At 39.5% G+C, this 14,343-nt stretch overlaps 1 protein-coding gene across 3 annotated transcripts in view; it reads right to left on the bottom strand.

Annotated features, from left to right (window-relative positions):
• The window catches only part of RNASEH2B (ribonuclease H2 subunit B), a 44,773-nt gene that overhangs the window by 15,734 nt on the left and 14,696 nt on the right, over positions 1-14,343 (bottom strand). For 2 of the 3 annotated variants that reach the window (XM_042838789.1, XM_042838787.1), the window contains exons 4-7: positions 9,015-9,091; positions 6,408-6,528; positions 2,298-2,362; positions 1,619-1,724 (exon numbers count right to left, since the gene is read on the bottom strand). In XM_042838789.1, coding sequence (XP_042694723.1) covers positions 1,619-1,724; positions 2,298-2,362; positions 6,408-6,528; positions 9,015-9,091 — 369 coding nt within the window. The remainder of the gene's footprint in view (positions 1-1,618; positions 1,725-2,297; positions 2,363-6,407; positions 6,529-9,014; positions 9,092-14,343) is intronic. The other variant, XM_042838788.1, reaches the window with a different exon arrangement.

Genomic DNA, 14,343 nt, shown 5'->3' with positions numbered 1-14,343 from the left:
TTGACCCCAATCACTGTTTGCCTTCCAGGTACTGGAACTTAGTTTTGATTCATTACTAACCTGTCAAACACCAGGAATATCTGTGCACCTACCTTCTTTGTCTTCCCAATGAAATACTAAAGTTTCACATCTTAAATTTTGCCTCCTTTCCTCCTTGCACTTATTACGTACATCTAGGTTTTTGCCCTATGACATGTGTAAAAGCTAACTATAATATTAATCTATTAGTAATGTACTGAAATTTCACAGTACTTCTACACAAGTAATTCTCTACAGATATAAACTGCACTGTCAAGACAGTGAAAGATCAGGCAAGAAAATGATGCTTATTAAAAATAAGTGTTGAGTAATGTCTTGTTTGACTTCCTGTCATTCATCTTGCTACATACAGTGGAACTTCCCCCAAAACTTACCTTTTTTTAACCTTCAGTATTCCCAACTTAACTGCTGCTCGCTTAGATCTACAAATCTAAAAAGGCAAGTATATGCATGCTTCCATAAGCAAGCAGGAAAGTGGAAAAAACAGTGCAGATTAGCAGTTTGGTAACAAATTTCAGAGATAAAGTATTCAGGTATCGTCAAGATTGTCACTGTCAGGACAGGACAGCTTTCCATTTCATTAAAGTAGAGGTAGGAAAAAAAATAAAAGCTACTGTGAAGTTAAAGTAACTTACAAGTTTCACAGCACTGCCTCTTTTTAAAAACCATGTATTACAATCTCTGTTCTATAAAACTGTCTAGCTACCTCTTAAATCTCATTCATGCTGTTTCCTTTGATATCATTACTCGGTAACTCCTTTTCCACTTTGTCAGCAAATTGCTTTGTTTTTCCTTATTTTTCAGTGGCATGCAGACTTTTGAATGTCTCAGTAGTAATCAGAAACAATTTGATTTTGTTCATTTTGTTCGAAACCTTTTTAAATTTTCATTAACTTTCAAACAACTTATTTCCCAGGTCATTTTTAGGTTTGTCTACACAACTTCATATGTAAGTGACAATTAGGACGCAGCCCTCACCAGCAAATAAAGGTGATTAGAATCAAACAGGACCACTTCAGGCCTTCTGGTACAGACACATCCACTTTCAGAGATATTTAATATATATAGTATTGAAGTTTTTGCCCTGAATAAGTGCACTTGTGTGTATTCTACACCTAATCTTCCTCTTTGACTATGTCTTTCTTACGATCCCTTTCCTTTAAGGACAATCATATAAACAGCATTTGCATGCTAATAAAAATAGTCTTTTTTAGTATAGACATTTATTGTGTGGATACTCACACACATTAAATGCACGTGCCCTATTACACAAGATGGTCTCAGTTCCGCAAAACACTTCAGCATATATTCCAATGAGAAAACAACTTTTCTGCAGGTTAAGAAGCAAAAACAATCCAGCTGAGACCTACAGTTAAATGCAATGGCCTCGATGAAGATACCACCTCAGAAAAGTCAAGAGACTCAGTCACAATCTGTCTGAATCTTTCTGTGTAAGGAATACACTCACTGCAGACTTTAGTACACTTTAAGTATGTTTCAGATGCTGTGTTTTAACTACAGGCATGCAACTTCACAAAAACTGAATTTATTACAGTGCTTAAATGGTTAGTTTCCTTACCTTCTTCAGCATCAGTGATTTGTTTACCGCTGACAAACGTAGCTGAATATATCCTTTCGCCTACACATACATTGTTGCTTTTAAGTGCTTTCACTGTTTGACTGACCTATAGGAAACCACAGAATGAAATGTCTATATCAGTGTTGTTATGCACAAGTTAATGCAGTGACAAAGCTCTTGTAATTTTGTTTCAAGCATATAAAACACTCAAGTTATGGACTGTGGTGAAATTTAATATACATTTGTAATGACTAGCATATGAGCTCAAAAACGCAAAGAAGCTAGCACGTTTTTGAGCATGTTGCCTTGGTAACACAGCACCAATTTTGCAGCACCCTGAGATGAGCAGAGCTATTCAGAAGGAACTGCCACCATTATACAGGTGAGAAATATACCTGCTAGGAGAACAGAGAATCCCTGAGCTCAGATGAACTGCAAAGATGGATTACCGAGCGCTGTTACACCGTATCTAACACAGAACACTGTCAGACAAAGAAGTTTTCAACAACACTAACAGGTACTGCTTGGACATAAAAACTCAGGCATTCGCTGCAAAGTACGTTTCCTCTAGATTCAATTGAGGGATGCCACATGGCTCAAAGCACAGATATGAACAAGCCAATATGCACTTGGATTTTAAACATAAAGTAATTCTGAAAGTAAAAGAGAAACACAATACCTTTTTCTTTAACCACTTCAATGTTTTCTCTTGGCTGTACTTGTGAAATTTCTGACTGCCAATCTCTGAGATAAAACCAAATAAGGGGAAGAAAGTCACAACTGGTATGGACTGCATTTTCAATACGCTTAGAATCTTCAGAGTTGTAGACAGAGTATGAAAGTTAATTTGCAACTTGCACATGTTTGATATCAGGACAAAAAGTTTCAAAAATACTGGAAACATGAAAAAATAAACAGACTGAACTGATATGAGTCTGAACAACCTAACAATCCTTAATTAGGCTCCAATCCAGCAAAGTACATATTTTATTTATATATGTGTAATCTCTTGCTGCCTGAATTCAGTAAGACTTTTCTCAAGCCCTCTTGTTTGCCAAATTTTCACTGCCCTGCGTTGCTGGAATGGTCATTTTCATTGCACAGTTTGCAACATAAAACGTTGTTTCTATGACTGCTTTTAAAAAAAAAAAAAACAAAAAAAAAAACAAAACAAAATTAAAAAAAAATCCCACAAAACCACACCAAACCCCACTACACAGTATGTTAAACCAATAATTTATGAATTCCAGCAATTAGTAAGGGGCCAGGAGAGAGGGTTGGTTAGGAAGATAAACTATCTGCCCTTTCAATAATCCCTTTTCCTATAACTCCCTCTCCTTTTACTTCACAAGGCAACTCTAACTGAAGTTTTACCTCTATTCCCTTTTTATGTGACATAATACAGTGTCAGAAGAAAACAGAATTAAAACAGTGAAGCATACTCCTAGTGGGAGGAAGTACAAGATTCATTTTTGATTTATTGTGCAGCATAAATTAACTCGATGATATAAGAATTTCAGAAACTTTATCCCCTGTGACAACTAAGGTACCATGAACACTTCACTATCCATGTGTGATCAGTTAGCTGCAAATATGTGAATTCAGGATGCTGAAGTAAAGGAGAGAGAAAATTACATGGGCTGGTCGAAATTTTAGGATAAAAATTATTATTACTACACAGAGCTTCAGTTTAGAAATGGAAAAGAATGCCTAATCAGATTACACAGGAGATTTCAGAGTCCGCAATGTTTGAAGCTTGTTCTTTAGCAGGTATTTCAATAGCTTTTAATCTCCTCTATACCATTCCCATAAATACATACATCTGTTTCATGTCATTTATTGACTCACTATCATATTTCAACACTCGGTTCATGGAGTTTCCTTTTCCCCTTGCAAACAACAACATATTATTTATGATTGTTTCAGCATTTCCTTCTTTGGGGTTTATCTTGGCTCCTTCAAACTGCATACAAATATCTAACTATTATGCACTCTTTATGTATGCATGGTAGGGGGTACAGAGAGGTCAGGGAAAGCTGTCTTCAAGATAAAGTTTAAATCCATCTCGCTAGCTGTAGAAGACTAAAACACAATTTTTTCGGAGTAAGAAGGGAAAAAGGGCTAATATACACTTTGCTTCATGAAGTTGATGATTCGCAGATAAAGTAATTAGGTGTGACATTGCTGGCTGCAGTGACTTACAAGATCTGAAAGAGAAGCAGAAAATGGGGGAGACACTCTGGATTCTTGAACCTGCTTCTCAAAGAGCTAACATGGTTTGGGTCCAAGTACAGTGAGTACGATTCATGGATTCCTCTCTTATCTGAAAAAGTTCGAGGAAGGGACGTCCTCCTGCCACCACCCCCCAACCCACGCTGAAAAGTAATTCCAGTCTGGATTCCCAGGCAGACTCCCCCACAACAGTATGATTCAGAGTGACTCAGTTAGGGAAAGGAAACGTAGAACTGTGAAGCCATTTTCATTAAAACATGTGAAAAATAATTATGCTGAATCCTTCAGAGATCACTTTGTTTGAAAATATTTTGTGTGCTTGACAGTTCTGACTATTAAACTCTAGAACTGACAGTATCTGAGACCTCTGAAGAATTAAAGTGAGTTATGAAAGTCACAAACTGCTGACAAAAGGATTCAATATTGGAACGTGGATTTAACATGTGATGCACATTTGATATTGGTGAGAGTTAGCGACTATGTTTGATAATATGAGTATATATTGGAAAGCTTTTTTTCCCCCTAATGTGTCTGGTGCCTATAAAACTGGTCTGAGACATCTGGAAAGATTGGGTTTGAGAAATACAGATGGAATATAAGTGGTTCTACAATTAAATAATATGTTCAGCGATCGGGTAATCGCTATGTAGACTTGGAAGTTTCCCCGATGTATTGTTGAGCAAACTGCCTAAAGCACATTTAACATCCATTTTCTCAGTGTTTTCCATAACTCAGAAACTCACATGGCCCCTTTTTCCTACCTTCTGGGAATACAAGCTTGGCAATATTACTTAGTTATTCTAATCAGGTAAGTTCTCTTGGCTCTTCATGTTAATCACATCAGACAAGATCACAGTGCAGTTTTTGCCTTGCAAAATGAAACAAAGAGTAACACTTTGGCACTGGAGTTCATAACCTTTTCTCCAACCTTCTCTGTCATACACTTTATCCAATGTTTGAATTTATTAGCAAACAACCTGCCCAACCCAGGCTTAGTGAGCCGTAACACACTCTTTTCCCCAACTACTGAAGCAGGTAAATGGGAATTTAATCCAGCAAAATGAATTTTCAGTGCCCTTTGACAGTGAGGCCAGGGAAGGTGGACTTTCTACTAACTCATTAAGTGTAAACTGTGATTGCTCTAGGGTAAGAGCTTGTTATACAGATGTTAAGAGCCTTTAAATTAAATTGAAAGTGAAATAATTATATTGTTAGCTTCTGCCAAACAGAACAGAGTTGCAGAAGACAGAACATGACAGATACTTCTTACCCTAAAGCCCAACTCCTTAAATAAGAAAGGCTACGTAGGGGACAAGTCCTAGCACTGGAAAAGAGTATATTAGTCATAATATTGGTATTTTTTACAAGCAGTAAAAGAGATGTGAAAATGAAACACATAGAGGGGGATTGCACAAAAAGGTGATCTCGTGCACGACAAGTGGGCAAGCCCTAATGTGTCTATTGCATAATCACAACTTTAGCATTCTAAGAAATTAAAGAAATTCTAAGAACAAGTCCCACATCTTATGTGTCTATGGCAAATACTTTAAATAAACATATACATTCTTTTGCTGTTAAAAAGAAAACAAATGCTGCCCAAACACAGTACCCTTGCTTGGGGGAAGTAGCATTTCAGAAAAATGATTTCACCTTGCCCTATATTCCTATGCAGAGCTCTAGTTTGACAGTCAAGAAAATCTGACAGCATTTTTCACCTTCCCAGACGGGTGGGCAGAATTTTACTATCTTCTCTCTCACTCACAGCACCTTAGTCAGCATTAGATAAGCTGCAGGGGGACAGAAAACGCCTAAAAGTTTAATGCTAATTTCTATTGGAAGCATTTATCACTCTGGGAAGAAAAAAAGAAGTTCCGTAGTTCAGATGCACCCGTGTTAAGGAAGTCTTCTCAAAAATCACAACTCATCCTATGAAAAGTGTTGACTACTCCCACCAATACCAAATGCAAGTTAATGCATTACTCAGTTTCTTTTGAAAATCCAGGACAGTACATAATTCCAACTACCTCAGTCCCAGCAAAACATACTATCTCACTGCCTAGATTTTCTGCTGTCTGGTTATCATTTCAACTGAAACCAGTCCTGCCACAAAGTTCAAACTGATTCTTTTAGAGAAGTAAGAGCTCCATGTTAACTCTCTCTATATATATCACAGTATACAGGAAATACTTGAGCTTGTGCATCTAAATCCTTCAGGAAAAGCTCACAGCCATAATGATGTTTTATGCAACGATAAAGAAGTTTGGCATATTACTTGTTAGTGGAAGACAGGAACGTCTAGGAAGCCAGCTCTGATGAGTTCTTCATTTTTATGTCACTTTGCAGGAAGACTGCACAACCGTTTCAGTAACAGCAGTTACACCTGATTCACGATACTGCAACAATGACTTCTAAGCCTAAACTTCTGCTTTGAAAGTACAGCCTCATCTTGCATAACTTGATTTGTTTGGAAAGCAAAAAACAGTACTGAAATCTATATTGTAATGAAAGCACAGATAAACCCAGCCTTTTCCCACACCCTCCCCTGCACTTTTTTCACCTTTTTCTTCTGTTATATGACATATGGATCGTTTGACTCCTTCACACTTCAGCAGCAACGGGCAATACGGGTACTCTGAATCTAGCACAACTTGATCCAGTGGCTGGAACTTTCCTTGCTGCTGAAAATACATCAAAGGGACAATAAAAGCATTATTATATTGTTAAGACATACACACATACGCACATACAGAAATGCAGATGCATGCAGTTGCCACAGCTTTAAAATAAAGGACTTAAAGAAGATTTACTTTGAATGGTACCACATGACATTTGGAAACTGATTACAAAGTAAACTATAAATATTTATTTCAAACCAGCAAATATCTCCTAAATGCCGAACTATTCAACGACTGCACATAAGAATCCAAATTTAAAACTACATGGGATAAACCAATGTGAAGTACAGCAAAAATTTTTTGGAAGATGACATAAGACACAGTAGTCAATGTGTGCCAATAGTGTCTGAGACCAAAACCTGTTGGATTAAATCCAGTGTCATAACTCCCATTCAAATTTTGCTTTTCCCTCCATAAAGATAAATCTCAAAGGAGCAGGGCATACTTCTGGAACATAGTATTAACCTTTCACCTCTGCAAAGTCAATTTCAGTTTGGCCACAGTATGCATATAAAGTGATTTTGGCAGCACTTAAATAGCCCTACATATGACAGAATCATCAAACAAATCTTGCTGTTGCCAAACAATGCATAATCACTCAGCACAGTTTGGCACAACTGGCAGCCTTCCCCTTGGAAAGATCCTTCAGCACATCAGTACAAAGACTTAGTGAACTCTCCATCCTTTGGGAGTGCACGGTGTCAGGAGCCAAAGCTGAAATCATTACATCGGTTAGGACAAAAAAAAAAAAGAAAGCACTTGGGTAAAACGCTTTCGTTATTAATTAATCCTCTTATTAGGCAGACAGAGCCTTAATAAAAATAACCATATATCGTAAAGTAAGATTAAAAAAAGAATGCATTTTTATTTTTTCCAATTAAAAAGGCACAATTACAATGGCAAAACGTTATGAGAGGCAAAAACAAAGCTGAAATAAACAGCTTCCTGTGGATAACTTACATGCACAAGCCAGCTTGTGTCCAGAAGCAAGACAGCTACATTCACCTTGTGAAGCAACACAGAGCCTAAGCTAAGGTCTACTGGACAGGAGATGGCTCTGCTCAGAGAGACTTCAGCAACCCTGGACTGTACTTTCAAAATGAAAGGATGGTACAAATAATAACTCTACAGAACCCAGTGAGTATCTTAACACTTACTAGTTCAAGCCAGAAAATAAATCTGCCACATTCAAGCTGGCTTTGCATGAAGTATCTGCCACACAGGCCTCAAGACTTCCCTTTACTCAAGAGTAAATTAATTTAGGCAGGACACTGCAGGAATGCATTTGCCTTTAATAAGTAACCCGTAACAGCTCTACACACTTATCTGGAACCATGTCACACTTAGGAAACAACGTACCTAAGAAGAAAAGGGCAGTACAGGACTATTGCTGCAGTTTCTGTGCATAGGAAAGGTCATCCTTTATTCAGTTTACCTTAGCACTTATCACAGACAGAAATACACTGATTCTCTAATTAAGTTTGATATAAAGTCTTCAAAGGGATGCTGAATTCAAACCTAGAGAAATGAAAATACTATGACTGTAAAGAGACTTCCAATGGGCCACCCTGAAGCAGAACAGATCACAGAAAAACTGAATATCTTGGTATATCCTATACCATAAATAATTTAGAAACAATTACAGAACAATAGGTTACTAATACAAATGTCTAGTGGAACTTTATTTCTTCAGTTCAGAAGAAGAGTTTTTCTGCATTCTCTACTTGTAACCCAAAGCAGAAAAACAGCAAGCGACCTTAATGGAAGAAAAACCTCTTTGGATGCATGAAACAAAATCAGTGCCTCCATGAAACAAAAAATACGGATTCATGTTTTTATTTTGTCATTTCTTCAAAGGCAGATAATAAACTGTAAAACAACAATATTGTCTATGTCTTTTGATATACTTACAAAATTTAAGTAAGGTTTTGCAACGCCCACAATAAATTGATTAACCCATTAATGTATTATCCATCTTTTGGGTAGTTGTTCACCCCTTTGCTGTTCAGCAATACACCATCTCTACAAACACTATCTCTGAAAAGCCAATGTTTCCTTTCAAGTTCAAACCACAACATAAAAGTTTCTCTTCCGTAGCATCCAAATTCATCCTTCTTTTTTCCTCTCTTTCTCAAAGTGAATCATCCGCTCCTCAGGATGGGCACCAGTTTGTTTTATTATGATGACATCTACCATTTTAAATTCAACAGTTCTGGGATAGGCTCTCGCAAAAGGACAAAAGATTCTCTGCTTCTCTTACAAAGAGGGGGTTTACATTTTGTTCAGGTTCCAAGCTGATTCATGGAATATACTTTATTGGTCACAAAAATAAAAAGGATGAAAACAAAGATACATATGGGATGAACATCTCTGCTTTAAATGCAAACTATATTTCCCACAGTACGGAAGTCCCTCTTCATAAAATTAATGCAATAACAGAAATAATGTTTCCTCCTGAGAATATCAATGAAAAAAATAAGCAGGCTTACCTCTTTGTCCGCCTTTATGAGGTAATAAAGTATCAGAAATAAGGGGTCCATTGGTGTAACAAAGAGCAGGCGCCCATCTAAGGGACAGATATATAAAAGTGTCGTTAGTACTACTAGGCACAGAACTACCACTGGATCATTTTTTTAAGATGCTTTTTAGGAGTGTAAGCAAGAAGAGAGGATTTTTTTTTTCCATATTAAGCATTCCAGTATTTCACTAAAATAGTCAGGAACACTATTTGTGATTTTGTATTAAAAATACAGGGAGCTCAATTCTCAACCCTGCCAAATGAAAGCACAAGCTCTGTTGCTTCTGACTTGAAGCACAATGTTTTCCCTTTTTCAGTGATATATGACAAACAACAAAATTAAAGCTGCCCTCCATTGGCAGATTTCAGTGTAGTAGAACCTTGTTTTGAGGTAGTAGATAAATATCCAGCACACTCTGCCCCAGATACTGGGCAAGGCAATGCCAGTTCAGAGAATATATAACTGAGTGTTCTACTCAAAATTACACCACCATTTCAGAATGACAGCGTACTCGTGCTCTCTGCACAATCATAGATAATTTGAAACAATGTAACATTAAGGATTTCCACTAATTAGATCAAATAATTGATAACAACTTGACATTAATTAGCAAACCGAAAACAAATAAATTTAATTTTTTGTTTCAATCCACATGATTAAGATAATTAAAGAAAGAAAATCCTACTGGAACAGCCTTAAAACTAACAAAAGACAGGGTGGCAACAAAGCGGTCTGGTCAAAATTGACAATCTGTCTGTAAAACTGAGATCACGCAATGCCTGCAGTCTCTACATCTGTACAGCCAAATTAGCTTGGGGATCCAATTTACATTTATTTCTAAGCTAATTTCAATTTTTCTGTCCAGAGGGAGTATTGAAGACATGGCTATTTGTTAGAAGACTACTTCTACAGTTTCTGACAAGCCTCGAGGATACCAAACGACACGTAGGCTGGAGCAGAGTGAGCTCTTACACTGTACTCTGCTGTCTTCCTTCAGAAAATCGGTACTCAAAATCTAAGCCTCCAAGTACCAGCCATGAAACATGGCTCTAGTACTCAGTGCGAATCAAATGAAAAAAAAACAAATATAAGGCATCAAAATTATACAGACCAGCCCAAGCAAGTAAAATCAAGGCATTCAGGGCCAAAATATTTCTCCAAGTATGGCACTGCCAGGTCCCTGGAAGAATACTACCCAGGTCCCAAGGGAATATATTTCCCTGACAATTAGACAAAAATAATCCCAACTCCACAGCCATTAGCAAAGAAAGTACCACGACTACTTCTTCACAAACCTGCAAGTTTTGATAATAAGACTGGAGACAAAAAAAAAAAAAAAAAAAAAAAAAAAAAAAAAAAAAAAGCTAGCTCTTTTCTTAAAGCTCCCATTTATAAGCTTTCATCTGTACCTTCAGGAAAAAGTATTTTAATTTGTTCTATGGAGTTCTGACTCAATGTAGATGTATGAAGACCTTGGAGAATCATGAAACGGTTTGGGTTGGAAAGGACCTTTAAGATCTGGTCATCTAGTTCCAGCCTTCCTGCTAAAGGTAGGGACACCTTCCTCCAGACCAGATTGCTCAAAGCCCCATCCAGCCTAGCTTTGAATGCTTCCAGGGAGGAGGAGGCACCCACAACCTCTGTGGGCAACCTGTTCCACTGTCTCACCACCTCACAGGAAAGAATTTCTTCTTTATATTCTGTCCAAATGTACCCTCTTCCACTTCAGAACTATTCCCCCTTGTCCTGTTGCTCCATGCCCTTCTAAAAAGTCCCTTCCCAGCTTTCCTGTCGGCCCCCCCTTCAGGTACTTGAGGGCCTCTATAAGCTTCCTCAAGAGCTTTCTCTTCTTCAGGCTGAAAAGTCCCAGCTCTCTCAGCCTGTCCTGCTAGGGGAGGATTCTCCAGCCCTCTATTCACCTTTGTGGCCCTCCTCTGGACCTGCTCCAACAGCTCCATGTCATTCTTGTGTTGGGAGCCCCAGAACTGGAGGCAGTACTCCAGATGGGGTTTCATGAGAGCAGAGTAGTGGGGCAGAATCATCTCCCTCAACCTGTTGGTCATGCTTCTCTTGATGCAATCTTGATGCAAGAATACATTTGGCCTTCTGGGCTGCAAATGCACATTGCTGGCCCATGTTGAGCCTTTCATCAATTGACACCCCCAAATCCTTCTCCTCACGGCCAATATCAGGCCATTCTCCACCCAACCTGTATCTGTGCTTGGGACTGCCCTGACCCAGATGCAGGACCTTGCACTTGGCCTTGTTGCAATACATGAGGCTGGCATGGGCCCACCTCTCAAGCCTTTCCTGGACCCTCTGAACAGCATCCTTTTTCCTCTAGCATGTCAACTGCATCACTCAGCTTGGTGTCATTTGCAAACGTGCTGAGATTACACTTGATCCCACTGTCCATGCTGCCTACAAAGATGTTCAGTACCACTGGTCCCAGCACTGATCCCTGAGGAATGCCACTTGTCACCATCTCCACTTGGACACTGAGACACTGAAGACATTGACTGCAACTCTCAAGAGTGCAATCATCCAGCCGATTCCTTATCCAGCAAATGGCCCATCCATCAAATCCATTTTTCTTCCATTTGACAATCAGTATGTCATGCAAACAGTGTCAAACACTTTGCGCAAGTCCAGGTAGATGATGTCAGTTACTCTTCCTTTATCCACTGATGCTGTAACTCCATCATAAAAGGCCACCAAGTTTGTCAGGCATGAGTTGCCATTGGTGAAGCCATATTAGTTACCATCAATCACCTCAACTTTGTTTTCCATATTTCCTCCTCAGTAGAGCCTTCAGGAGGACCTCTTCCATGATGCTGACAAGCACAGAGGTGAGACCATAGTTTTCTGGATCTTCTTTTTTTCCCTTCTTGAACATGGGGATTATGTTTCCAGTCAGTGGGAACTTCACCAGGCTACCACAACCTTTCAAAACATGATGGATAGCAGATTGACAACTTCATCTGCTGTTTCCCTTGTAATCCATGAATGGATCTCACTGAGTTCCGTAGACTTGCGCACTTTCAGTCTTCAGATAGTCTCAAACCTGATCTTCACTAGCAGCAGGGGTTCCTTCTCCCAGTTCTTACCTTTGCTTTCTGCAGCTTGGGCAGTGCAGCTAGAGCCCTTGTTGGTAAAGATTGAGGCAAAGAAGTCATTGAACATCTGAGCTTTCTCTGTATCCCCTGTGACCATGTCTCCAGTTTGGTTCCAGAAGGTGCCCACATCTTTCCTGGCCTTCCTTTTGTCACTGATATACCTGTAGAATTTGTTCTTGTTACCCCTTATGTCCCTGGCTAGATTTAATTCCATCTGGGTTTTAGTTTTCCTAACCAGATTCCTTCTTTGTAGCCCTCCCAGGCAATCCATTCCTGCTTCCACTCCCTACGCACTTCTTTTTTAAGTCAAAGTCAGTCCAGGAGCTCCTTGCTGGTCCACAGTGGCCTTCTGGCATTCTTGCCTGCCTTCTTTCTAGGGATGCACTGCTTCTGGACATGGAGGAGATGGTCCTTTAATACTGACCAGCTTTCTTGGGACCCTCTTCCCTCCAGGGCTTTATCTCATGTCTCCCTGCCAAGCAGTTCCCTGAGGAGTTTGAAGTCTGCCCCCCTGAAGTCCAGAGTAGCAGGCTTGCAGCAAGCCCTCTTTGACACCCTAAGGATCTTGAACTCCACCATTCTGTGGATGAGGATCTTGAACTCCACCACAGCCAAGGCTGCCCTTGAACTTTGCATTACTCACCAGCTCCTCCTAGTTGGTGAGGACAATTTCCAGCACAGTACCTCTTCTGTGGATTCCTGTACCACTTAGAAGAAGTAATCATCAACACATTCCAGAAACCTCTTTGATTTCTGGTGCCCTGCTGTGTTGCCCCTCCAACAGACACCATGGTGGTTGAAGCCCCCACAAAGACTGTGTTTTATGAATGTGAAGCTGCTCCTATCTGTTTATAGAGGGTCTCATCCTCTTGGTCTTCCTGGTTGAGCCACCCATTTCAGACCCACACTATGATGTCTCCTTCCTCTGCCTTCCCTTTAACCTTAACCCATAAACTCTCTGTCAGCACCTTATCAATCCCCAGGCAGAGCTCCATGAACTCCAGCTGGTTCTTGATGCAGAGGGCAACACCTCTCTCCCCTTCTCCTCTGCCTGTCCTTCCTGAAGAGTTTATACCTGCCTATTCCTACATTCCAGTCATTTCCTTCTTGGCAGATAATGAGATGATTTGCAAACACACAGCTTTTCTGAGTTGTTCATCGCCCAACTATTTCAGAGATGCAGCAGCCCAATTCCATTCAGGAAAAAATTTTCCCCTTTTTTATATATTAAAAAAAAAAAAGAAAAAAGAAAATGGCCTTAAGGCCATTGTTTCCCAAGGGCCAAAGCAGAGGTTAGAAAGGGAGGGGGAGAATATAGAGTGGACATAATTGGGAGCAGGGAACAGACTCAGTCTTTTGGCTCACCCCTAAAGGGAATAAGGAAAAGCTCGTAGACCTACTGCTTGCATTGCTATATACACCTGCAAAGTACATTTAAACGTTAACACACATTTGGGATATTGCCATTAAAGAAGGTATATGTCTGCTCGAGTCACTTTATTTATTTTAATATTAGAAATGGTCTTTTTTCTAATTACAAACAGACAAAAAGGACACACCTTCATCTCCTGAAGGGATACTAATTACATAATCTATGGAAATTCTGGGAGTGAAACACTACACCAGGGGCATCCTTACTGAGAAAGGATTGTTAAAGCCATCACGAGTGGTTGCACAAACTTCTTTCTCATTTTCAGAAAGATGAGCTAGGATCAGAGACTATGATGCTACAGATGAGGTCACTTAGACACAGCACTGAAATGGCACCTTCAGACAGCAGGCTTATCCCACAGCACTTACAGAGAAGACTACAGAGGCAATTAAAAGAAAACCAGATCAAACCACACTCCAGTGCTTAGAGTTCTGCTTAGCGTTGCTCTGCTTAGCTAGCTCAGGCTTTCCAGCCCTTTTTCCCTTCTATAGGATAAGAAATATTTTATGTACACCAAGGACTTTCTGGTTTGACAAGGAAAGCTAAGTATTTTATGGCACTTCAGTTTAAACACAACTGAACAACTCCCCCATCCCACCATACCCTTCCTCAAAGACAAATCAACATCTGTCTAATTGAAGCTGCCAAAGGCAGCCTTTTAAAGAGAGACCACAAAGCCCCTAGCCCTGCTTAAATCCAGATGGCAAATGAGTGCGTCAGAAGGTGGGGACGTGATGCAGCATGCCTCAAA

The sequence above is a fragment of the Centrocercus urophasianus genome, unplaced genomic scaffold, assembly GCF_019232065.1.
Source record: "Centrocercus urophasianus isolate 14NV4802_14NV808 unplaced genomic scaffold, USGS_Curo_1.0 seq_9, whole genome shotgun sequence".
In the NCBI taxonomy this organism is placed as follows: Eukaryota; Metazoa; Chordata; class Aves; order Galliformes; family Phasianidae; genus Centrocercus; species Centrocercus urophasianus.
The sequence above is the reverse complement of the archived record's forward strand: the minus strand, read 5'-3'. Positions and strand labels throughout refer to the sequence as shown.